Source organism: Camelus ferus, chromosome 6, assembly GCF_009834535.1.
Source record: "Camelus ferus isolate YT-003-E chromosome 6, BCGSAC_Cfer_1.0, whole genome shotgun sequence".
NCBI classification, from domain to species: Eukaryota; Metazoa; Chordata; class Mammalia; order Artiodactyla; family Camelidae; genus Camelus; species Camelus ferus.
In genome coordinates, this window is record NC_045701.1 from 67,849,271 (window position 1) to 67,876,157 (window position 26,887).

General features: G+C 43.5%; 1 protein-coding gene across 1 annotated transcript in view; it reads left to right on the plus strand.

The window, feature by feature from the left end:
• The window catches only part of SIPA1L1 (signal induced proliferation associated 1 like 1), a 340,124-nt gene that overhangs the window by 299,082 nt on the left and 14,155 nt on the right, over positions 1–26,887 (plus strand). Inside the window, 6 exon segments of the mRNA XM_032482300.1 lie at positions 409–527; positions 3,596–4,038; positions 18,505–18,535; positions 18,537–18,730; positions 19,516–19,681; positions 24,710–24,956. Coding sequence (XP_032338191.1) covers positions 409–527; positions 3,596–4,038; positions 18,505–18,535; positions 18,537–18,730; positions 19,516–19,681; positions 24,710–24,956 — 1,200 coding nt within the window.

The window sequence follows — 26,887 nt, forward strand, 5'->3', positions numbered from 1 at the left end:
TGATTGCATCCATGCCTGTCTAGGTGATGTAGACCAAGCGAGGTTAGCCACACTTGGCAATGAATGAATTTCATAAATTTAATCCATATTTTCTAGACTTCCCCCGCCCCCCCCAAACCAAAAATTGATTCCTAACTTTGCCGCATTGTTCATGGCCTTTGGTTTGGTGGTACTTGGCTATGCTAATGTGTATGGTGTGACACACTGTCAACAGCTGCAAGCTTTATCCATCAGCCACTTAGTTTTTGACATGCTGTCAATTGTGTAAACTCTCAACAAGCTTCTTGCTGAAATGCAGAGTTTGCTGGCCAGTGACCCGAGAGATGCAGTGGCAAGCCGTCTTCATTTGTCAACGTGCGCCGGTATCTGTTTAGTACCTGCACCATAATGTCCTGTGCTGTATTCCAGAGCCAACGTGCCACCTCCCAGCAGTATCAAAGGTACTGCCAGCCTTCCGAGAGAGCCCCAGTGGGAGACTGATGCGTCAGGACCCGGTGGTTCATTTGTCTCCGAACAAACAAGGGCATGTAAGTTAACTGTAAGATAATGAAAAGGATGGATTCCTAGCAACGTACCTTCCTTGCAAGGTGAAAATGGTACCAGTCTGTTCTCTCCTTCCACGATGTCAGAGAGGAAGTCCTCCTGGTAGAAGGTGGGCCTGGGCTGCCAGGGCCCTGGAATTTCTACCGCCAGTGGCCTTCAGCTTACTTTGAGATAAACTGAAATTCCTCACTGATAAGCACCTGCTACCCCCACTGATTTGGGTGGAAGGCCATGTGACCCAATCACAAACAGTCCTCTTGTGAGGAATAGAAAGGTGCTAGACATAGGTTTTATCTGCTTACACAGTTGCAAGCATGAGATGTGTGTGGTTGGAGCATCAGTCAAGGAGACTGCTTCCCGACAGCTCCCCCTGCTGCTGCTCTGATCTCCAGGGCTACGCACGTTTTCATCCTGTTACCATAGTCAGACGTAGCTTGCCACTTACAGGTGGAATTGGGAATAAGAAGCTATCATTTCCTCCCTCTTTAAATGCAGTTGATTTCCCTTATTTGTCTATTCACTGGAATGTGTGTTTGTGTCTATGTCATTCTGTCGGATGAGGAACGATTATATTTCCTATTCCCTAATTTATAGGATACTCAGAACTTTAATGAGAGGGCTCGTGTAAGTTTTGCTTTCATGAAGTGAATACTGAAGCTTAAAAAAGAAAGAGCACACATGTTCACGAGCTGGCACCCTGCACCAGGCTGTAGGGGAGAGATTCACTGGTGAAATGTGATGCCGTCCCAGTTGCATTTGTAAATGCTGGATTACTTCCCTAGTCCATGTGTCAGCTACCCCTTTTTCATTAATAGTTTTTATATTGATTACCTGGTCAAGTAACATTTTGGATAGCTTGGGTTAGATCAAATACATTCTTAAAGTTAACCTCACCTGTTTCTTCTTACTTTTTCAAATTTGGCTAGAACACTTAAAATTACAGATGGAGTTCAGGTTATCTCTGCATATAAATCTGCCATGTACTTTACACTCTCGACACATCTGAGTGCGGACTAGCCACATGGAAAGTGCTGGGTATTTTCTAGACACATGGAAAGTGGCTACACGTGGCCTGGGGCCAGCAAATTCTACAGCCCAGGCCCAGATATTACAAAGGGTAGAAATAAATGATGGTGTTATAATGCAGACGTTGTTACTGAGAAAAACTGGAGTTGCACAGTAAAGTAACTGAGATTAATCCCTTTTCCAGGGGAAGAGATCTTTCACTTTGAGGTGAGGCAGGCTTGTCCTCCTACTCCGCACCCCCCCCCCCCGCCCCTGCAGCTAATAAAGAGCATGCTCCTTCCTCAGCCATGAGCCCCACTCACAAGTCTCCTCCTCTTTTCTTTCCATCTTCACCAAGTAATCTGGACTTCCAGCCTCCCACCAATTTAAATATCATTTTACTCAGGTGTCTTTTGAAATCCTGTTTCTTTGGTAAGCTATCAAATGTTCTTTCTGAGCAACTAAGCCACTTTGCAGCAAAGGTTCTGTACACATTTTTTTAAATTGATTTAGGATTCACACACCATATATTCACATATAATATTCACACACATCTAAAGTGTACAATTTAGTGGTGGTTAGTGTATTCACAGAGGTATGCAACCAGCACCACTATCTAACCCCAGAACATTCTCATCACCCTGAAAAGAAGCCCTGTATCCTTAGGGAGTCACCCCAAGTCTTCCATCCCTTCCAAGCCCCCACAACCGTTAGTCTACCTTCTGTCTCTGTGGATGTGCCAACTCCACATTTTGTATGAATGGAATTACACACGATGTCTTTTGTGCTTGGCTTCTTTCGCTTAGCGTCATGTTTTCAAGGTTCATCCATGTTGTAGCATGAGTCAGTACTTCATTTCTTTTTATGACTGAAGAAGATGCCAATCTGTGGATATACATTTTCTTATCCGTTAATCAGTTGATGGACATGTGGGTTGTTTCTGCTTTCTGGCCATTGTGAGTAATGCTGCTATGAAATTCATGTGGAAGTAGGTTTTCATTTCTCTTGAGTGGAACTGCAGCTGTTCTCCCACAGTGACTGCCCCATCTTACATGTCTGCCAATGATGCCATCCTTATTGTCTGTCTGCCTTTTTTATTACAGCCATCCCAATGTGTGTAAACTGTTATTTCATTGTGGTTTTGATTTGCATTTCTCTTATGACTAATGAGCATCTTTTCATGTGTTTGTTGGCCATTTTTATATCTTCTTTGGATAAATGACTATTCAAATCCCTTGGCCATTTCTTAATTGGGTTATTTCAAGCACAGAAGTTTTTAATTTTGATGAAGTCCAACTTACCTTTTTTTTTTTTTTCTTTTAAGTTTTTGTGCTTTTGGTGTCGTATCTAAGAAACCATTGCATAATCCAAGGTCATGAAGATGAAGACCTGTGTTTTCTTCTAAGAGTTCTGTAGTTTTAGCTCTTAACACTTAAGTCTTCAACCTTTGTGAGTTTATTTTTCTATGTGGTAAAGATCCTCCTTAATTCTTTTTTGCATGTGGATATCCAGTTGTCCTGATACCATCTGTTAGAAAGACTGTCTTCCCCCACTGCATTGTCTTGGTACCTCTGGATAAATTTTACCTCTAAGCACTCCTTAGAAAGCTGTCTCCTAAATAGATCCTAATTGGCAAAAGAAGAGATGTCTCTAGGAAAACGTTTTATATTCTGCCTTCTTTTTACTCTGATCAGTAGGGTTTTTCTAACTATAAGCCGTTTGGATTTATCACTTTCTATTTTAAGATGAAGTTATTAAGGACTCTAATGACAGTTGAAGTTATTTTTCTGATTAAAATGAACTCAGTACTCTTGATACCTTAGCATAAGCCAAGTAATGAAAAGTGAATTTAAAAAAAAAAAAAAAATGTCTCCAGCGCTCTCTGCTATGGAGTCTTCTGAATAGGTTTTTCCAGGTACCTCTTGCCTGCCTTTGTTTTGTCAAATAGGAATTTTTGTGCCTTGCAAACCCTGTAACTATAGACACACGTCCCAGGGTCGTTCCAGAAGCAAAGCCTGACCTTAAGGAAATCCTGCTTCCCTTGCAGTCGGACAGCCACTACTCCAGCCACTCCAGCAGCAACACCCTGTCCAGCAACGCGTCGAGCGCCCACAGCGACGAGAAGTGGTGTGACGGGGACCGCGCCGAGTCCGAGCTCAACAGCTACAACTATCTGCAGGGCACCTCTGCGGACAGCGGCATCGACACCACCTCCTACGGCCCCAGCCACGGCAGCACAGCCTCCCTGGGGGCGGCCACGTCGTCGCCGCGCTCAGGGCCGGCCAAGGAGAAGGTGGCGCCCCTGTGGCATAGTTCCAGCGAAGTCATCTCCATGGCAGATCGGACCTTAGAGGCAGAGAGCCACGGCATGGACCGGAAAGCCGAGTCCTCCCTGAGCCTGGACATCCACACCAAGAGCCAGGCCGGCTCGAACCCTCTGACAAGGGAGAACAGCGCTTTCAGCATCAACGACGCTGCTTCCCACGCAAGGTACCCGCCCTTCCTGCCGCTCCTCCCACTCGCGGCCACTTCCCTCCAGTTCCCGGCCTCTCCCCACTTCCCTTTGCTCGGGAGTGTATTAAGAAAGGGGGGGTGGTTTCATGCCACGACATTTATGTTTATATATTCACTGCCATTTATTTGCCTCCAACATACTTTATTCCTTCAATCCTAATGTATTATTTAATTTAATTTTACTTTATTATTACTGTTTTTTAATGTAGATACTGGGGATCCAACCCAGGACCTCCTGCCTGCTAAGCATGCGCTCTGCCCACTGAGCTATACCCTCCCCTCAATGCATTATTTTAAATGAGAAAAGTTTGCAAGTTTGTTCTTTGTAGCATTTGATTTTATGAAAATGTTCCTAACTGCATACCGGAATGAGAGAAGAATTTTGTAATGTTGGCTTCCAGCTAGGAGTAGAGAGTGGAGAATGGGACAGTGTTTTGAAGACATTCAAAGAAAATCTGGACCATATTTTTAAAAGATAGCGGTCTTTTCCAAGACTAATAGGGAATCATTTATGAGGCTGGACGCATCCTTTACACTGGCTCTCTGTCAGAGAACATCACTTCCCCAGTGTTTGCAGGATGATTTGTTTTCAGTAATTGGTCCCTGACAGTGATGTGTTGAGGGTAGGGGGTGTCCAACAGGAAAGTGGAGCTAAAATTAGACACAGCCCATCTACCTTTCAGAATAGAAAAGTGCACACTCCCCTGTATCCCTGGAGATCGCACTGATAGGCAAAATAAATACTATTTTCATTTCCTCTTTTGGATTCGAGCCTACAGTCCAAAGAATGACAAGATCCTAACTTTTAGGGAGGAAATATTCCCTCCCTTTCTTTGGCGGCCTATTGGTCTCTGCAGTGGTTTCTCCTTTTACCTTTTATTGTTGTCAGTCATTCATCAGCTTGTGTGACAGCCTCCGACCTTGCTGTCTTCCAGGTCTCTTTTACTGTCACACCCTAAAGAAAAGCAGCAGCGCGGCCGCATTTAGTTTCACTTTTCAAGTGGGAATCCAGGCACATAAGCTGTTTGTAAACCCCAGGTCATCTTAATGAGAGAGGACATCCTTGACTTGACTGGGATTGGTTTAACTCGATCAGTTTAATATTCACGTCTCCGCTTGTCTGTATTGTCCCCGATAAGATTCTCAAGTTCCCATCTTTAAAAACTTTCAGATTGGCCCGATGGGATGAAGCCTTTCCCGAGCTTCATCTGTTTACCACTACCCTGTTGCAGTAATAAAGTGATTGTGGCAGGTCTGGAAACTGCATGGCCCCAGTGGAAAGGCAAATGGGGAAGCCGTCTCTGGATTCTGGAGTACCAGGCATCCAGTTACCTTCCCACAGTCCAGAAAACAGAATGGTTCAAGTGGGTTAAGGAAGTGTTTGGAAAAGTAGACGAGAAGACCGGGCATCAGATCCCATAATGATAACACAGATGTGGGGGCGCCTGCCGCCGAGTTGTGCCACTGGCTTGCTGTCTCTGGCAAGCCCACCATCCCCTTAAGTACAGCCTGTGCGTTGACTGAGAAGAGAGTTCAGTTCCGAATAGTTCCTCTGGGGTTTTTAGGCCTCCCTTGACTCCCAGATCTTTGGTTTTCAGTTCTTCATTTTGAAAGGAGGGTGTCTTTTTTTGAAATGATATTCCATCTGGGAACGGATCTCTGGTCTAATTTGACGGCGGAAGAAAGTCAGCCATAAACATCTTGTCTAGAATGGCATCCCCACGGGGTAAAGACAAAAAGGGCCGGGCTTCTGAAGCCAAAGCACAAAACATAGGCTGTGCCATCTAACAGATCTGCCAAATCCCAGGGGATCTACAGTGCCCGTCCCCTCTTCCCGGAAAGTCAGCACCTGGGCTTGTGTTAGCTGAATGTGCCGACTGAGCCTGCCTGAAGGCCTTAAAGGAGTATCCACATTTTCTCCTTCCAACTGACCATGCAGAAGTCATTTAAATCATTGTCTGGAAATAACTCTTCTGTTGAAAATCAAAGATTCTAGAGAAGAAAGTGGCCTTTCAGGGAGGGTGGCAGGGCTTCCCACCCACTGACAGGTTGAGTCACATTCGTTCGCGACTCTGGTAAACGGGGATGCTTTGTGACTTCAGGCTGTTGATCTTGGCAGAGTGAGCTGGATAATCAGAGCTTTAGCGGACTTCCTCTTCTGGTGGAGAGGAGGACTTAGCCACCAAATGCACGTTGCTAGAGAAACTAAAATCACTGCAAATTAGAGTGTATGTGTCCTCAGAAGACAGGAACAGCAATTAATGTGGAGATCTCTTGACAGCGCATAAAAGAGCTTGTACCTGGGACTTGGTGACAAAATCTAAATTACAGTGATTAAGTTCCACTGTGTATCTCTGCCCGGGCTGTGTTCCTACTCCCTCTGTCCTCCAGTCTCCCGGCTGATGATTGTGCAGGTTTTTTCTGCCCCACCCCTCCCCTTGCCATGAGAACTGCATTAATGTAGGTCGGTAATTACATATGGTTGTTATATTCAGATGTCATTAAGAGAAGCCATATACACTGAAAGCTCTCTACAATTAAAAAGTCTATTAATTGTTCTAAAGTATTGCTCTCTGGATATAGATGTATTTTCCATGAAGTTTGGAAACTTAGGGAGTTTTGTTTGGTTTTTGTTTGTTTTTTTTGATAATGGCTGTTTTCATTTTCAGGTCTTAAACCACTCAAAAAATGCTTTGTGGTGAGCATAGGAGAGATGAAGATAGTTCCAATTTTAATATACTCTGACCAGTTTTTTTTTTTTAAGGATCATAATTTATTTAATGAAAAGATACGAAAGCCAAGGAGACTGAGAAGCATATTCTTTTTTTGGGGGGGGGTTATGATTTCTTTTTCAACACATATTTATTGTGGTATGGCTCCTTTACAGTAAACTACACATATGTCAGGTGTACACTTTGGTGAATTTCACGGGTATATATACACCCATGAAACCACCACCACAATCAAGATAGCTAACATTTCCGTCACTCTCCAAGAGGTCTAGTTTTCAAATTCCCAATTTATCTGCCTTCTCACCCCCTTTAACCCCTGGTAACCATAAGTTTGTTCTCTATGTCTGTGAGTCTGCTTCTGTTTTGTAGATAAGTTTGTGTCTTTTTTTTTTTTTTTTTTTTTTAGATTCCACATGTAAGCGATATCATATGGCATTTTTCTTTCCTTTCTGGTGTGCTGACCAAAGACTTCCTTAGTATACAGAGCTCTAGTCCTACTGACTAGTGGCCATTGCTGACATCAGAACTAGATTTAAGACCACAGATGATAAAGCTAAAAACCCCACCTGGTGCTTGCACACGCACATCTCCTCTGTAACATCCTAACGTGACCTGTCTGACCTGTTCAGGTGTCCTACGTCTGCACCCACTCTCACTAGCCCCCCCGTACTGCCGCTGCCTCTTGCTTCCAGGAGGCCCCTTCAGAGCCCTGCTGCCTATTAGCCCCCACTTATGTGACCCATATACATTTTTACTGCCCTCCAATCCAAGAGGATTTCTCATCCCGTGTGCTCATCCGAAGTACCTTTGCATTGTACACACCACCGAGTGCAACGGATAGGTGCTCAGTCCACCAGCATTGTAGGTGCTCAGTCCAGTTTGGTGAACAAATAAGAATAACTTCTTCCTTAAAAGTTCCCACTTTTTGCCAGATGACTCAAGGCCCCTACTAATAAACCAGTTTGAAAATAGCATACATCCTCAACTCCTGACTCCTCTAGAAAACCACTACTACATGTCAAAGCCTGTTGTATAGAATTGTCAATATTTGCACAGAGGTCGAGTGCTTTTATTTATAGGCATTATCATAAGAGTGTGCATAAAGTCCTTGTGAATTTTTGGTAAAGTCACTTCTGTACGAGTTTTTTTATTCAGCCTGCAAAATATAACCAGGGGAGCCTTTATAACAACTTATATGCAAATATCAATCAATATCTGCATATATTGGTCAGGGTCTGGGATCACTAGAGGGGGTGATTAAGGACCAAAAAAGCCTGCCCGGCTGTTCGTGAAGCTCGAGTTCTTGAATGTGCTTTTCCTGGTTAGCCTCATAGGTTAGCTACCCATGCCAGAAACGCTGTATGTTTCTTGGGAGTCGGGGTAAAGAAGGACTTGTTACTTTCGGTTTACACTGAACATTAAGGAATGCCTCGGCTCCTCCGGCAGACCGGGCTCTTTCTGTATGTGTGATCTGGATGAATATTGGCGCTTGTGAGTTATAAATTTTGTTCTCTGTCCTCTTTGGCACCCGAGGTGAGAAATACGCCTGCCTTTTTTGATTAGAAACCATTCCGTTTTCATTATCCGTAATGTTTCTGTCTTAAATCTCTTCTGCCTGGAATCTTTTTAGATTACTAACAACTCATTGCCTCTCTTCTACATTTTTTCCTTAGGACGAGGCTGTTCTTTTTCTAAATTTTATGGATTAATTCTGACTTTAAAGTGAAGCCTCTAAAATTACCCAGGACTTCTCTCCAACATGTGTTTGGCGGTACGGATCACATGTTTATGAATCGCTTTTATTGGTGGTTTTCGCTTTGTGGTCCTATGCCCAGTGACCATTCAGGGTTCTATTTTATTTTGCTCTCATCCATCAGAACTCTAGGTGATCTGGCCTAAGCTGTCTTGTTCCATTTCCATTTCTTCCACCTTATGGAATTGGGTGATTATTTCACCCAGAACTTTGGGGATGTTCAACTAACCTTAATGACCGAAAAATAGAGCCACTGTGGTTGAAGTTTTAACATTGAGAGAGTGAGCTCTGTCCAGCCACAGAGGTCAGCTTGCTTGATTGCAGAGCTCACCAACAGTTTATCAGGACTTTGTTCTGTGCAGCAACTAACACATTCATCCAGTCGATAGGGAAAGCCCAAATTCTCTAAATGTCATTACCTCAGAAGACCAGCAGGAATTCTGCAAGGACAGAGTATCTATTCCTACTTCTATTTAAAACCATCCGGCTATACTACTAGGATGAGAAATTATCCAACTGCTAAAAGAAAGGAAAGAAGAATTTCTAAAAGATTCCATAATCTTTTTGAGTAATTTAAGTACTTTAGTCCTCTCCCTCTTCAAAATTTGGTCCCATATCCACCTATCTGAAATTCCTCTAGCTGCAGCTTAAATCTATAATTGAGAGCAATGGTTTTTCCGAGCTGAGTCTTTTCTAAAGACTAAGAAGATTTTTTGAAGTCTAAGATTATGAAATTTGTAGATACCAACAAGAGGAGATTTGAAAACAATTTCAAAGTATATATGGTCAGAGCCCTGCACCTCCAGGCAAGTCAAGAGGGAAGTGTAGGAAAGTAGATTTGGATCCTGAGATCCAGGTTCAAGTCTCAGTTCTACCGCTGACCAGCCAGCCATGTGGCCTTTGGCCAGTCCCGCCGTTTCAGTGAGCTTGTCCCTTATCTGTAACCTGATAATACCTAATGCCCTTACTAAGTGTGTTGAGAATTAAAAAAGGTTATCAGATGTATGGCAAATGTCCTTTTAAGACAGAAGGTTTGCTGTCACTTCCTTTGTTAAGTTCTCCATCACTTCGTGTAGTTCCCGGTTCCTTTTCCTTCAGGAAACACGTATCTCCCAAGAAACTTTGCTTCTCAAGTTTCCTGCTTTGTGTTCTTTATCCTTTCTTAGATGCCACGTCTGGCCATGACACTCTCCTTGGCTGTGCTTAATCAAATGATCACATCCATAGTTACCTTGTTCGCTCCCAGTAACTAGCTCAGCATTGCACTTACCCAGCCTGAGGTCCCTTCTGCTCTGCAGGCCGGGCCACTCATTTCCCTGTGTGCCCTTAAGTATCTCCCTGTTAGTAATGAACAGTTTTCTTTACTGCGGTCCCTTGGGCATCCCCTTTGCCAGCTTAATCACTCCCACCTCGCTGCTTTTTCCCCTAGTCCTTTAGAATTGGTGTCTTCTGAAGGCCTCCTAAATTGTAGAGCCAGTATTGGACAGAATTGGCCGGCGCTGAACCCAGTGGGAGGAGCCCTCCCTAATCATCACCCTCCACATTATCTGTCACCCAGAGGCTTATTTGTTATCTGCACAAGTAATGACAGAAACCCGATCAGCTCCCCTTCCCTTGGTATCAGGCCAGCATTCAGCCTTTGTGTAACTTTTCTCCGCCTCCTGAAAATACCCTCCGTAGTGGCCCAGCCTGTCTAGACCCATCCCTCGGTGTCAGGCCCAGCAGCAGGTGGCGCCAAGTGTCTCCTCCGCTGCTCTCAGCAGCCGGAGGAGGTGGTGGCCTCGCTGATGAAGCAGAAATTGCGGAAGTTTGCCGGGCCCTCATAGCTTCGGCACTTGGGGCTTTGACCCCTCACATTCGGGCTGCCCTGTCCTGTGGGGCTCATTCCTTTGCAAGGTCGACAAGCAGATGCAAACCCTCCTCTGCGAAAGGGCACCTGCTGTGACCAAAGCTCCTTTTGGAGGCTGGCCATCTCGCGTCCTCTCCTATAAAGCTGTACCACAGCCAGGAGCGTGAAATAACCAGGTTGCAGTGCGTTTGGCTCACAGTTTCGTTTGAGCCACAAGTTAGGATAAGAAGTTTGGACAGATTCAGACTGTCTCAGATTCTCAGATGCCCTGTTGCCTCTTCTCTTTTTCCATGAGGTTTCATGCATATGTGCGTGTGTCCTCTCTTCCTTTCAAAATTCATGTCCTGGACCAAACGAATCAGAGGTTGGTCCATTTTTTTGGAAAGGGGAAATGCCCTAAACTTCATATAAGAAATAAAGCTAGGATCTCTTCGTGAGGAATCCAGGAACATCAGCCTAAGTCCTTAGTGGTTCCAGCTTAGCCATGCTCACAGCTAAACCCGCTTTTCAGACAGACACTGCCCTTGTCACTTCCTGCGTATCCACTGCTCTTCTCTTTTTGTTTCCATATCATTGGCTCCTTACCTTCTTACTCAGCTCCTGGGGAGAGATCTAATTTGCCAGGGCTAAAACTGAATTGCAGCCTAGTGAGTTAACATGAAATCTCCAGGAAAATGAAAAATGGCTCAGCCACCCCGCTCCCTTTGAAGTGGACAACTTCATTTCAGTTGTTCTGTAATTAAAGCCACTTCAGAGATTCTTAGGGGAAATGTGTGGGTGTCGTTCTCTCCACATGGTCCCAGGCCAGCAGGACTGGTCACCTTCAAGGACCCCCTCACACACACACCCCATAGCTGGGCCCAGGGAGGGGCTCCTAATGGAGGGAGACAACCCACTGTGGTGGAGGAAGTGTTGAGGGACTCATGCAGTGGTTTTTAAACTCTAGGGAACCTGAGAATCTTTGGGGGTTTGTTAACATACACGTTTCTGGGGTTCTTGGAGATGGGATGGAAGCCAAGGAATCATTATTTACATGAGCACTTGTAGAGGCCAAAGTCCACCAGTGATAAATGGTGGAGAGGGTGTGCAGAAAAGGGAAGCCCATGGCTGGAGAAACACTGCTGGGGTGCCTTCCCCTTCTTGATCTTGACTGTTGAAGCTGGGCTTTCATGAAGTCATCACGATATGATAATTCAGCTGGATTCAAGCGGTCCTCAGTGGGTGTGCACACTTGGGAGAGATTTTGCCAAAATACACGACCCAGGCACCACCCCAACTCTCTTAAATTGAAATCTCTGGGATTAGAACCCAAGAAAGTATACTTTTAAAGCTCCCAGGTGATCGTCATGTCCCTACCGAACCAGAGGCCATGTGTACTGAAGTGCCCACCTTACTTCATGCTGAGTTGTACACGTTAAAGTAGGAAGAACTACCAACGAATTGTGCATTTGTTTCCGATTTTACTGTTGTTCCCAAATCTAATCAGTTGTTAAGTAGGGCTGTACTTGACTATAACCATTAGTGAACAAAAGTATGCTGGCAGGTCACACCTGGGAGCTCGTGTCAGCCATCCTGTTCACAGATAAAAACCAATAATCAGGGTCTGTGGATAATTAAGCAGTTATCCTTTTAAGAATACACTTGTAAACAGAAGCATACTCTGCAGATTTCATTATTTCTTGCAATAAAAATAAAGCAATATCCAGTTTTAAAGAATATGAGTAAAATACAGTAACTTTGTGTATAACTCTCCCTTACATTTAAAATGGACACTGAGCAGGCACACGGAAAGATGCTGAGTATAACTAACTTTTAGAGAAATGCAAATCAAAACTACAATGAGGTATCACCTCATACCAGTGAGAATGGCCATTGTTAAAAAGTCCACCAGTGATAAATGGTGGAGAGGGTGTGCAGAAAAGGGAACCCTCTTACACTGGTAGGGTTTTTTTCGGGGGGGGGGGTTGCTTTTTAATTGAAGTACCATCAGTTACAATGTGTCAATTTCTGGTGTACAGCACAATGTCTCAGTCATACATATACATACATATATTTGTTTTCATATTCTTTTTTATTAAAGGTTACTACAAGATATTGAACACAGTTCCCTGTGCTATATAGCATAAACTTTTTTAAAATCTATTTTTATATGTATAGTGGCTAACATTTATAAGTCTCAAACTCCTAAATTTATCAGTCCCCACCCTCTTTCTCTGGTAATCATAAGATTGTTTACTATGTCTGCAAGTCTGTTTCTGTTTTGTAGAGTTCATAGTGTCCTTTTTTCCCTTTTTTTTTTTTTTTTAAGATTCCACATATGAGTGATATCATATGGTATTTTTCTTCTCTTTCTGGCTTACTTCACTTAGAATGACAATTTCTAGGTCCATCCATGTTGCTGCATCCTACACTGTTGGTGGGAATGTAGTTTGGTGCAGCCACTATGGAGAATAGAATTAAGCTTCCTTCAAAAGCTGAAAATAGACTTCCCATATGATCTAGCAGTTCCACTCCTGGGCATATACAGAAAGAATGAAAACTCTAATTTGAAAAGATACATGCACCCCAACGTTCATAGCAGCACTATTTACAATAGCCAAGACATGGAAGCAACCTCAAGGTCCATCAACAGATAAATGGGTAAAGAAGATGTGCTTTATATATATAGTGGATTACTGAGCCACAAAAAAAGAATGAAATATTGCCATTTCAGCAACATGGATGGGCCTAGAGATTATCATACTAAGCGAAGTAAGTCAGACAAAGATAAATATACCAGTTATATATGGAATCTAAAAAAAAAATGGTACAAATGAACTATTTATAAAGTAGAAATTAATTTACAGTAAACAAACATGGTTATCAAGGTGGGGGAGGGATAAATTAGAAGCTTGGGGTTTGCAGATATTAACTACTATATATAAAAGAGATAAACAACAAGGTCCTACTGTATAGCCCAAAGAACTATATTCAGCATCTTGTAATAACCCATAATGGAAAAGAATCTGAAAAAGAATACACATATATGTGTATGACTGAATCACTTTGCTGTATATCAGAAACTAACACAACATTGTAAATCAATTATATTTCAATTTTAAAAAAAAGCACTATAAGTCAAGTTTATTTATTTAAATAAATAAATAAATAAAATGGATGGCTAATTTATCATTTATTTGGCAGTTTATTCCATCAAATATTAAATGCCTACAATGGCCAGGGACTGTTCTAGGCAGGGAGAATATAGTGATGAACAAAACAGACAAAAATTTTAGCCCTTATGGAGCATGTCTTTAAACAAGGGGAGAGAGACATATTATGAACAAGGGAAAGAAATTAAATATACAGTGTGCTACGCAAATCCTAAGGAAAATCCCTCTGTTCAACAAATATTTTACTGGGAGTCCAGTGTATGCTGACATTGTGAGATACACAAAGATAAATCCCTGCCTTCAAAGAGTTTACAAAAACTTATTAAATGCCTTTCAGGGAAATAATGGTTGCAATTAAATTTATATGGGAAGATGAGCTCCAAAAGCTGTGTATGCTGTATGTATTACTCTCTCTCTCGGCATTTGTAAGGAGCTTTCCCTTTTATGCAGTACATACACTGCGGCTAAAAGCAGCATAGCTATTCTGTAAAACATGAAGGAATGATTTGTAAATTAACAGACTGTGCAAATGTACTTTCTTTTCTCATGGCTAATTATTTCTCTTTTGATCAAGCACTTAGTCTTTGAAAGCCCCAGGGTTTTGAATATCGATGTTACCACATCAGGATACCTGTTGCTGAGAAATGTAAGACATGGGCAATCCAATGTTCCTCCAGGGCCTGGGTCAGGGCTACGGCATCATCTGGGAACAAGTTAGAAGTGCCAGTTCTCAGGTCTTCCCCATCCCACCCAAGCTACCGACCCAGAATCTCTGGGGCGAGGCCCTGCAGTCTGTATCTTAAGATGCTCAAGCAGGAGGATGGCCCTAGTCATTCAGACACTCTCGACTCACTGGAGGACGCCAGTCAGGGCTGGTGAAGCAAGCACGTGATACCATCCAAGATGAGACATGAGTATGTTAGACCCTAACGCACAGTTTTGCACTTTGTTAGAACCTGCTTGAGACATCTCCACATCTGTGTTGTAAATGTGTACGGGGTAGGAATAGTTGGGTGAAAAAAAATCTGCAAATCAAAGATTAGATCTTGTCGCTAAGTAACTCACCAACAGCTGCAAGTCTGTCATGTTGTTTCCAAGTTTCCCAAGGGCTGCGCTGACTTCAGAAGCCTCTCTGGGTTGATGCTCCCTGTGTTAACAGTGCATTTGCTGTTAAACTGGGCCTCAGGTGCTACTGTCTGTGGGCTTGTCTGCCTTGATCTGTATGCGTCTTTCCTCCCAGCCCCTCCATCCCTGCCCCTTCCTCTTTCTTCTGGTTCACCTGTCCTCTTGTAATCTCTCTTCCGTAACAGAGACCTGCTGTCATTTTGTTCTTACTGATTTAACGTACTGAACTTATGGAAAAGTTTTGCGTCCCCTTGTCTTCATTTTAAAAGCAAACAAGTAGGCTATCTGTTATTGAAAGGTAAAAACTAAATGAGACTGCAGTCCTTTTCAGGTTACGTTGCCCTTTAAGGTTTTGTGAGAGGCCTTTCCCCTTTCTCTCTTGACAGAAAAATCTTCGGGGGAAAAATGGTTGGAGGGATTACAGTGTGGTTAGTCATTTTTCAAATTGTATTTTTTGTTAAGTTTGAACCTGGTTCCTCCTTCTTAGTTACGGAAATAAAGGAGATGGTTATATTTAATCGGAAGCATTAGGGCCCAGTTCGTGTGGAAAACCCTCGAGGTGGCCTCTGCCCTGTGTCCTTGTCCTCCCCTGACACTTTGTCGCGCACTCTTCAATCTGCTGCACAGCCTCATGGAGTGACTAAGGCCTTCCCCTTTCAGGTCATCTCTGTTTGCTTTGTTTTTGTGGCTGTGTTTTCATCCAAGTATAACATGCATCCAGAAATAGGCACAGGTCATAAGTATACGTCAGAATGGATTTTCACAAAGTGAACATCCCCGTGTCATCGCTACCCAGATCAAGAGCTGCCTCTTCACCAGCATCTAGACTCCCTCTCTCCCACATTCCTTCCCCAGTCACCCCTGTTCCTCCCCAAAGGAACAGATCCTGAATCCTGATGTCATACACCCATTTTGCCTATCTGGGGACTTTGTATAAATGGAAATCATCCCATAGATACTATTCTGTGTCTGGAGTCTTTAAGTCAGCATTATGTCATGACATTCATCCATGTGTTGCAAGCAGCATTGGTTTATCTTCATTGCTATATTATACTTACATTGTGAGAACACACCACAATTCAGTTTATCCGTTCTACTGCTGATGAGCATTCGGAGTATTTCCAGTTTGGAGATGTTACAGACTCTTGTACATGTTCTCTGGTACACACATGGATACACTTCTTTCCAGTATTTACCTAGGAGGAAAATTGCTATCATAGCATTTACATATATTCAACTTTAGCAGAGACCATGAGCCAGTTTGCCAAAGTGGGTGTAACAAGTTAACACTCCCACCAGCAGTGTGTGAGAGTTCGATTTGCTTCACATCCTTTCTAGCACTTGATATTGTAAGTCTTTTTAATTTTAGCCATTCTGGTGGGTGTGTCGTGGTCCCTCTTTGTGACTTTAATTAGGATCTTCCTGATAGCGGATGATGTTGAGCACCAATGTTTAATGGTGTTTAGACACCCTCTTTTATGAAATTCCTTTTTGGATCTTTGCCCATTTTTGTATAGGGTTGTCTTGATTTTTTAGGAGTTAGATTTATATTCTGGATAGGAGCCCATTGTTGTATAGGTATTTGACATATATTCTCCTTCTCTGTGTCTTTTGATGAGTAGAAGTTCTTAATTTTAATGGGGTTCAATCATTTCCTTTATGATCCAATTAAAGAAACCTCTGTCTCTATCATAAAGATGTTCTTTCATGTTACAGTCTGGAATCTTTAGATCTACATTTAAATGCACAATCCAGCTGGAATTGGTTTTTACGTCAAGTTTGAGGTGGAGTTCAAGATTCATTTTCATATGTGTGTATATACATATATAGATATCTATATATATCTGGAGCATTAGGGTTTTATTTTTTGTTGTATTTTGGTTTTTGCTTATTTTTTTTTATAACACCCTTTTTTCTTTTAGAATAGATTTTGATTTTCAGAAAAGTTGCAGTGATAGTACAGAGTTCCCACGTGCCTCTTAATGATTTTCCCCTGCCCTCATCATCTTATGTTACTATAATACATTTGCCGTAGCTAAGACCTCGATTTTGATGCGTTCGTATTAACTAAAGCCCGTACTTCATTCAGATCAGGACCATTAGTTTCTAACAAATGGAAGTGCTGTTGAAGAATACTTTGAGACCATATCTTGTTAACTAAACCTTCAGTAAAAGAGTCCATTGTAGTGACCTGTCTTTGGTGTCAGGCTAAGCTGGACATCTCAGCAGGGCTCAAGCGGTGTGCACATCGTTTCCATGAGGTCACTGGGAAGGAAGTCTGGAAGTCCTACAGGTAAAGGACCTCCAGGTTTGTAGTCAACTTAGACTCTTGTCTCTAGTTTTGAAAATTTGGCCTGAGTTTTAAAAGTATAATGAAGTAATCTCCTTGAGTCCTACAGGACTTCAGTTTCATAATTTCTAACCAGATGTGGTTAGAAATTATTTCTAATTTCTAAACACACATGATGACCAGTTTTTTTATTTTTAGTCACCATGCTTAATGTTACAACCCCAGGATTCATTTATCTTGTAACCGGGAGTTTGTACCTTTTGAACCCTCTTCAGCCATTTCACCCACCCTCCAGCCCCTACCTCTGGCAACCACCAGTCTGTTCTCTGTATCTGGAGTTTGGCTTTTTAATTTTTTGAGGAGCCTCCATACTGTTTTCAATAGTGTACATACCAATTTACATTCCTAACAACGGTGCACAAGGGCTCCTTTTTCCCACATCTTTGCTGTTAGTTATTTCTTATCTTTTGGCTAACAGCCATTCTCACAGGTGTGAGGTGATACCTCGTTGTGGTTTTGATTTGCATTTCCTTGATGATTAGTGATGTTGAGCACCTTTTCATATACCTGTTGGCCATCTGTATGTCTTCTTTGGAAAAATGTCTATTCAAATTTTCTACCTATTTTTTTCTTTGGATTGTTTGCTTTTTTTTATGACTGAGTTGTATGAGTTCTTTATATATTTTGGCTATTAACCCCTTATCAGATATGTGATTTGCAAATATTTCCCTCCTGTTCAATAGGTTGCCTTTTCATTTTGTTGATGGTTTCCTCTGCTGCACAGAAGCTTTTTGGTTTGCTGTAGTCCCACTTGTTTATTTCTCCTTTTGCTGCCTTTGCTTTTGGTGGCAAATCCAAGAAATCACTGCCAGGACCAGTGTCAAGGGGCTTACCACCTGTGTTTTCTTCTAGGTCTTACATTCAAGTCTTTAATCCATTACAAGCTAACTTTTATGTATAGTGTAAGATAGCAGTCAGTTGCATTCTGATAAACAGCTGTTTAAGAAAGTCAAAGTTAGCGCCAGATGTAAAGAGGAAGGAGACCTCAAGGCTCCCCTTTGGCCTTGGACATGAGTGTGTGGACAGCTCTGTGCCTCATCCGGTCTTCCCTTCCCTCTTTAGCTCGGGCCTGACCATGACCCTTAGTTCTGAGGATGGGAAGACAGACAGCCATTGAGATTGCTAGACCTTTCATTGCCGACTTTCTCCCATCACTTGCCTCTTCTAGACTTCACCGCAGCCAACTTCAGTGGTGTTCACGTATTGCAAAGTGTCCCTGACCATATGAATTATTTTTACTTTTCAACTTAAAAGTGCAGAATAAGCCCCAGTCACCATCTTTCACTTTGACAGCAGACATTGAAATTTAAATGAGAAAGAAAGCAAGGCCAGCCGGCCCCATTACTATTTTATAAAATATTCATTGTTCTTTAACCTGGTCATAACTCCGTCCCAGCCGGTGCTTTTACGGCTGACAGACTGCCCCGGGGTGCACACATGCCATGCATCGCTGTGTCTCTGTCCCGCTTCCTCCCCTGCAGTACCATGAGCTCCCGACACTCTGCCAGCCCAGGTTGTCTTCAGCAGCGCCAGAAGTTCACCCAAAGAAGAACTTCATCCTGCCGCGCCTCCCTTCTCCTCCTCCTCTTCCTCCTCCTCCGGTCCTAGGACTTTCTACCCTCGCCAGGGCGCTACTAGCAAGTACCTGATTGGATGGAAGAAGCCCGAAGGAACCATTAACTCCGTGGGGTTTATGGACACAAGAAAGTAAGAATTCTTTGGCTTCTCCTGCTCGCTTCTTTGCTTATAACAGGACAGAGAACAGAACGGGTTGGGGCAGTTTCCTACAAGAGAGGATGCCGGGCTAGGGGCGGTGGGGAGAGAGGGCTTGGTTTAGTAGGGAGATGTTAATTTTTTTCCCTTAAGTGAATCTTGTCTTAAATTATTTCTCTGCCACATTCCTTAAGTAAGATGTATTGCAGAACATTCGGATTTGAGAATCTTAAGTCTCCTAGGAAAGAGTGTGTCTGAAGAACAAGCTTCAGATTCATCGCCCCTTGGGTACTAAGACCACACTTGTCCTTTTCATGCAGTCTATCACAGCCTTCCCACGTAACCCTAACTAGGCCAGGAGGCACCAGAGGGACTGTCAGAAAGTGAGCGACCACCTCCAAACACAAAGAACTTTTGACAAAGTCGTACAGCAAAAAAAAAAAAAAATATTCAGTCAATGACTTCATTTTTGTTTGTACAAAGATTGCATTTGGGATTCATACCCTGTGGTCTTTTATTAATGAGTCTGTTGCTAATTTTGACTTACAGAGTTAATAGCTTCCTGTGAAAGGAGCGATTTATTCAGCAGGCTTTTTATTTTGTATTTCAAATTGGTTCTGTTTGTCTGACAAGCATTTATCCGAGCAGGTTCTCGTGTAATTGAATAGAAGCAATTCTCCTTTAATCGTTCTCCATTGACTTCCTTCCTTCAGAGCCCATCATGCCCTTGAGTCACCCTTGTCCACTTAACTTCTCCGCTCTCTTCCCCTTCTTTCCAGACGTCATCAGAGTGATGGCAATGAAATAGCCCACACCAGGCTGCGGGCCTCAACCAGGGACCTCCGTGCGTCCCCCAAGCCAACCTCCAAGTCCACCATTGAGGAGGAGCTCAAGAAACTCATCGACCTTGAAAGCCCAACTCCTGAATCGCAGAAGAACTTTAAGGTACAGGGCAGAGCTTGGGGTAAAGTGCAGTTAGAGGCCTGCCGGGCAGTTACAGCCTCCAGGAGGTGGTGGTTTGGGCTCTTCTTCATCAGAGCCCACTTTCCCGCCGTCACCCCAGCCGTCTCAATAATTAGTTCCTAGTGTTTTCCAAATACTCTGTCCCTGGAGCCTTTGCTCTCAAGTCTGGGTTTAGATAACCTGCCCCCACCCCAGGGCTTTTTCCTTCCAGGGCGTCCTCCTCACAGTGCACAAGCTGTACTCTTTCTTGAACAGTATTACTCAAATGACATCGCTTCTCAGAACTCTGCAGAGATACCCATGGCTCCTGTGTCAGACAAAGTTTTCTGAAAGAGCTTTAGTACCTTCTGTCCACAGGGGCCTCCTCCTCACACAGGCAGCCCCCAGTGTGCTTCCTGCCCTGGGGGGTCCCCAGGACCCTGCCCTCTGGCCTGGCCTCTGCCCCTGGCCAGGCACACCTACCAGCTCGTGCTCTTCAACGCAGCGCACTCAGGCTGCACATTTACCTTCGAAACTTTCCAGACTCTCTTCACTTCATAAAGCCTCCTCTCCACTTCACTCTCAGAATTCCAGACTCCAAATGCCTTCTCTAGAACCCAGCCTTCCTCCCCATCAAATCCCAAGCATTTGCTCAGAGTTTGTGGGTGTGTCAGTGGCCAGACCTTTGCATGACCACGTGGAAGGGTTTGTTTCTGCTCATCTCAGCTTGGAGGACCCTTGAAGGCTACGGAAGGCTCTCTGATTTCTTGGCTGCTAATGTCTGCTGTCTCGCACTCCCAGATACAGAGCTGGTGCTGGTTGAGCTGGGCCCAAAGGTATTTCACTCTATGCAGAAGGCATTTTTGTCTGCAGTGTACTGGGGGTGAGGTGGGTGCCCAGAGAAGCGAGCCCACCACCGCCCCAGAAGTTCACGGATGCAAACTTTACCATTTTCAGTCCTCTAGGTTCTTAGTTACATGATTTATAGTCTGTTTGAAGTGACTAGAAGGCTTAATTTAAGAAGACCTTTGAGAATTGATTGAAAACGGAAGCTGACATGTTTCCTTAACCACTCACCATCCTCAGACCGTGATCAGAGTGCAAGAGACGTGCCCAGCTGGATGAGCTGGGTGGTCTTGTCTTATCCAGGCTTTCTGGTCACCCTTCTAGTGTGTGTGCATGTATGTGCCTCTGTGTGTGTGTGCGCACGTGCGTGCGTGTGCGTCTTCCTCCAGATAGGTCAGATATACCTCTTAAACTTACAAATCAACATTTATAGAGATGAAACGTACTCCAGAGACCATGCTGGAGTTTTGCTGAGAAATCGATTGATTTATTAACATAAACATGAACACCGTAAATCATTTTAAAGCCTTGCCATTCTTGATTTCTGTGATTTCTGTTTTATAACCCAGCACTTAACAGCTCTGACTCATCACCCCGGGTCCAAATGGTTCCCTTAGCAACCTCGCAAAAGATAGTACTTGAAACTTCTTTCTCTATCCATCAAAAACCCAAAGAGGTGTATTAAAATTTTTAACTACCAGTTTCAAAATAAAAATTATTTCAGATTTTTCCTTTGAGGCCAGAGGAAAATAAAACTTGCCCTGGAAAGGAATCTTTCCTCCACCTCTGAGTTGAACACTTTGGAAAGGGGCAAGCTCAGAGCTTTCATTCTTTTGATTTACTCATGCAGTGGAAGTAATTGAAAGCAAATGTCTGTCTTGCTCTTATTCTAGGTCTTGGCTTTTATTTCCAAAATGAATGACTTTAACATTCCTATTTAAAACAGGAGTGCACATTCTTTCTGTTGTGATTATATTACTGTGCAGACCTCTGCAGAGAAAGTGCTTCTGCCGGCTGAACTATTACGGTGAAAAGGCTGGAGCCAGGAGCTGGAAATATGCTCTGTGTTTTCTCTTGTTTCATCCTTTCTGGGCAGTTTCAGATGAGTTCAGCTAAGTAGCTCTGTGTGTCTTCGGAGACTCACCCTGTGAGTAACTGTGTCGTGTCAGTAGGGCCAGCGTGCCGCTGAGACATCTTCCAGGCCTGCCTGGTTCCAGGCTCCGAGCCGCTGCATCAGGCGTCAGGGTACAAGGAGTGGCCAGCTTTGGGCTGTGATAGCCAGCTTTGGGCTGTGATAGCTGGAACCCGCTGAGGCCACAGGGGCTTTCTCAGATAGCAAGTGCTCCCTGCGAGCCACCATGGATATCCAGTGGCGGGGTTATTCCCGGGCTCGCCTGCCAGCAGCGTGCGATGCCTGCTGCACGACGGGGCAGCGCTCCTCTGCCGGGCGGGCTGGAGCTGGGCCGGGGGGGGGGCGGTGGCTGCCAGGCCCCACGCAGCTGCCGCCGAGTTCGGACCTCAAGGAAAACGGCAGAGCCATAACAGTCTAAGAAAGCTCACTGGCAGGCAAAGATGGATAACCGTATTTTCCCTGAGGGCTGCGTGAGTGAACAGTCTGGCAAGTGAATAGATGGTAGTGCAAACTGAGAGTCCTGCTCTCTGGCCAACACTCTCAGATACAGACCAAAGAAAAGGCTTCGTGCGGCTCCAGTGTTTAGGAAGAAGGGATACTTGCTGAATGCATGTGCGGGTGACCTGTGTCACTGAGAGCCAGGAGGACTGAGAGGAGCAAGAGGAGAGCAGGAGGCTGACCCGACGCAAGATGCCCCGTCTGAAGGCCTTGCTCCTCGCCTTTGAAATAGAGGCCCGGGCTCGATCAGTGGTTCCCAAACAATTTTAAAGCTCAGGAATCCTTTTTTCCTAATAGATTTATACATGGAAGCTCATTATGTAGAACTGAGAAAGCAGAGTTGCTCTGTGGGAGGCATGGGGTGTCATGGGCTCTTGGGTCCCCCCAAACATCTCGTCTCCCCAGGCAGTGATGCTGGGAGAAACCCTTAGAGCTCCTTGGAGCACATTTTGAAAACCCCCTTCCTAATGCTTTCTAAAACCCCTTCCGAGTCTGCCATCCACCCCATTGTGTTTCTCTCCCTGGGGCTGGCAGCCCGGGGCAGTGCCACTCAGCAGTCTCGCTATGACCTGCAAGGAAGGCAGAGGGCGCCCTAGGGAACTGGGCACGTATGCACACCTTTGAGACAGGAATTGAAGAGGGTTGTGGTCAGGGGCCTTCCCAGGGCTTGGACCAGACCAGGTCCTGGTATTTCTCAATGGGTAGAGAGCATCTGGGCAGATGTGCTTCCTTCCTTCTCCCCTGCCTCCCTTTAGGGGAGGATATTATGCCTTTTAGTAAATCACATTACTCAAAGGATCTCTTCAAGGTAGCTGTTTACTGCCTTGAAGTATATTATTTCCCAAAGAGGCCAAACCAGAACTGGTGGGAAATCTCCCTCCTGTAAAACCATCAGGGTGGGCATAGTCACTGGAAAAGGAAAACCCTCTGCTGAACCCAGAGGTGCGAGAAAAGACTGAGAGCAGGTTTTGAATAGAGAGATCTGACATCTGGCCTCGTAGGCAGGAGCCTTATGTGATAGTCCTAGAACCTTGAAGGTGGAGAGAGATGATTTGGCTTTTATTTTTTTTTTAAAGTACCATTAACAAGTCATTTAACTTCTCTAATGCCCACTCTTCTCTGTGAAGTGAGAAGGGAAATTTCCATACCGAGTCCCCTCCACTTAAGGACTCACAGAGCATTTATCACAGCGGCTTAGTTTTCAAGGTAAGCATGTACACATACTTTGGGTTTAACTCATTGTGAATTTTGAAAAGTGAACACAGCTGGCTACACCTGGGTCTCATTTACAATGCATCTGATTAATCATTGTTTCATATTTATGCAGCAACTGCACGTACCACATTGTGGGTAGCTTTGACTTGAATAACCCTAGGCTTGCTGGACGGAAGTATGTTCCACACGTGAATGAGTCTGAACCTCAGCTCTGTTCTCAGCCTCTTAAATGGAGCTGTTGCCAGTATCATTATCTCTCTGTCCCTTCAAAGTATCATGGAAAGTTTGACAGTGGCTTCCTGCCAGCAGTGAGTCAGCCCTCCTACTCACATCCTCGCCTGTTCTGCATACTGTTCCCCCTGCCAAGGTGAACAATCATCTAAAAGGAACTGAATAAGGACTCCTCTGTTAACGGACCAAATGCCCCGCTGGCTTTCAGCATGCTGGATATTTCAATATTATTAATGTGTCTGTGGTTTCACCACGAATGGATTCTCAGAAGCTTGCTCTTTGCAGAAAAATCTCAAGTGAAAATCAAATCTAGTCACAAAGGCATAAGACGTTGACAAGATACAGCCGTCTGGAGCTTTTGTCATTTATATACAACTGTATAAGTACTTGTCATTTATAAAGATGACTTCCCCTATTTTTATTTCATGAAAAGAAATCCATCTCAAAAAATAATCTCTCAAACTCATTAAATATATTAGGAGTTAATGTTTATCAAGAGCCACCTATTATTTGAGTTAATATATTGTGATGCTCAAATGTTCCTGTTGCCCGGCAGACGTGCGGTCACATGACAAGCTTCTGAGGATCCCTTCTGGGCACCATGGCTGCTCCCCTGGGGACCATAACGCTATTTTGTAACGCCACTGATAAAACGCTACTGTGATCATCCAGTGTTTCATGTAATCCTCATAATGATCCTGAGGTGTTGTGCCCTGTCTCAGTAGACGAGGAATTGGGCTCAGAGTGATTACATGATTTGGTCAAAGACATAGGATTCAAATAAAACACACCCTTGTCTGATCCTAAAGTCTTGTTAGCCGTGATATGATAGTGATGAATCTGCTTATCAGTCACATACCTGAATTTTGTGCTGAGCGCTGATTGGCTGCAGGCAGCGTGCTGAGCTATGCAGCCATGATGACCAGGAACTCCCATTTTAGCTCTCAGGGATGTGGACAGAGATGGTAGACCTTGGCTTCCTTGTTGGGCTCCAGGATTTGAAGGGTGGGGTCTACAAGAGTGATTTTGTTAACCCACTCATCCCCTGCCCCAGGTCTTGGGTACATGACCTGGAAAATTGACTCTGTTGTCTTGATGCTGTTTTTCAGTTCCACGCGCTCTCCTCTCCTCAGTCTCCTTTTCCCACCACCCCCACCTCAAGGCGGGCCTTGCACAGAACTCTGTCAGATGAGAGTATTTACAGTGGCCAGAGGGAGCACTTTTTCACCTCAAGGGCTTCACTTCTGGACCAAGCCCTGCCCAACGATGTCCTCTTCAGTAGCACGTACCCTTCTCTCCCCAAGTCTCTTCCGCTGCGGAGGCCTTCTTACACCTTGGGGATGAAGTCACTGCATGGTAAGTTTGTTCTCAGCTGCAGCTGAACAGCCCTACTGATGATGGTGTCCCCAGAAACACCTACCACTCAGTTTGCTCAGAGAATGAGAATTAGAGGAAGTGCTGAGTGCGGGCTCATATTATCCAGGCTCACCAGCCCTCCCTCATTCAGCCTCTCACCTGTAATCTCAGATCATGGGGAATAGACCTTGAACCTCACCAGACCATGAGAGTCATCTAGGATGCTTGTTTTTGTTTTTATAAATAAGGTAAAACTGACATATAATATTATATTAGTTTCAGGTGTACAACATAATGGTTAGATATTTGTATATACTGCGAAATGATATGAGTGTAGTTAACATCCATCACCATACGTAGTGTAAGAGTCTTTATTCTGATGAGAACGTTTAAGATCTACTTTTATAGTAGTTTTTTCAAATATGCAAAACAGTGTTATTAACTATAGTTTCCATGCTATACATTTTATCCTCATGACTTACTTGTTTTATAACAAATCATATTGTTGGAAATTTGTCCTTTTAACTCCCTTCACTAATTTCGACTACCCTCACCCTGTACTTGTGACAACCACCAATCTGTTGTCTTTGCCTAAGAGCTCAATTTTTTTTTTAAGATTTCACAAAAAGTGTGATAGGTCATGCAGTTTTTGTGTTTTCTCTGACTTTTTCAATTAGCATAATGCCCTTAAGGTCCATCCATGTTGTTTCAAATGGCAGGATTTCATTTTTATGGCTGAATAAATTCCCATTGTGTGTGTGTGTGTGTGTGTCTGTATACACACGCACACGCATGCACACATTTTCTTTATCCATTCATCCATTAGTGGACACCCAGGTGGCTTCCATGTCTTGGCTATTGTATATAATGCTGCAATGAACATGGGATGCATATATTTTTTCAAGTAAGTGTTTTTGATTTCCTTGGTTAAATACTAAGTAGAATTGCTGGATCATGTGGTAACTCTGTTTTTAATTTTTTTGAGGAACGGCCATACTGTTTTCCATTGTGGTTACACCAGTGTACATTCTCACCAGCCATGCACAAGGGCTCTCTTTCCTCCATAGTCTCACCAACATTGTTACTTCTTGTCTTTTTTATAATAGCCATTGAACAGGCATGAGGTGACATCTCAGTAGGGTTTTGATTTGCATTTCCTGGCTGATTAGTGATGTTGAGCGTCTTTTCATATACCTGTTGGCTCTCTGTATGTCTTTGGGAAAATGTCTATTCAAATCTTCTACCTGTTTTTCATTCAGATTGTTTGCTTTTTTGCTGTCGAGCTGTATGAGTTATTTGTATGTATTTTGAATACTAACCCCCATCAGATATATAATTTGCAAACATTTTCTCCCACTTGGTAGGTGGCCTTTTCTTTTTTTTAATGGTTCCCCTTGCCGTGCAGAAAGCAGCCTTATAGTTTGATGTAGTCATACTTGTTTATTTCTCGTTTTGTTGCCTTTGCTTTTGGTGTTAAATCCAAAAAAAAAAAAATTATCGCCAAGACTTCTGTCAAAGAACTTGCCACCTTTGTTTTCTTCTAGGAGTTTTATGGTTTCAGGTCTTACATTCAAGTCTTTAATTCATTATGAGTTAGCTTTTGTGTAAGCTATAAAATAGTGGTCCAGATTCATTCTTTTGCATGTGGTTTTCCAGTTTTCCCAGTGCCATTTATTGAAGAGACTGTCTTTTCCTCATTGTATATTCATGCCTCCTTTGTCCATAAATTAATTGACTGCGTATGTGGATTTCTGGGCTTTCTATTCTGTTCCGTTGATTTATTTGTCTGTTTTGATGCCAGTACAAACTATTTTATTGTGGCCCTGTAATAAAATTTGAAATCAGGAAGCGTGATGCCTCCAGCTTTTAGGTTCTTTTTCAAGACTGGTTTGGCTATTCAGGGCCTCTTGTGGTTCCATACAAATTTGAGG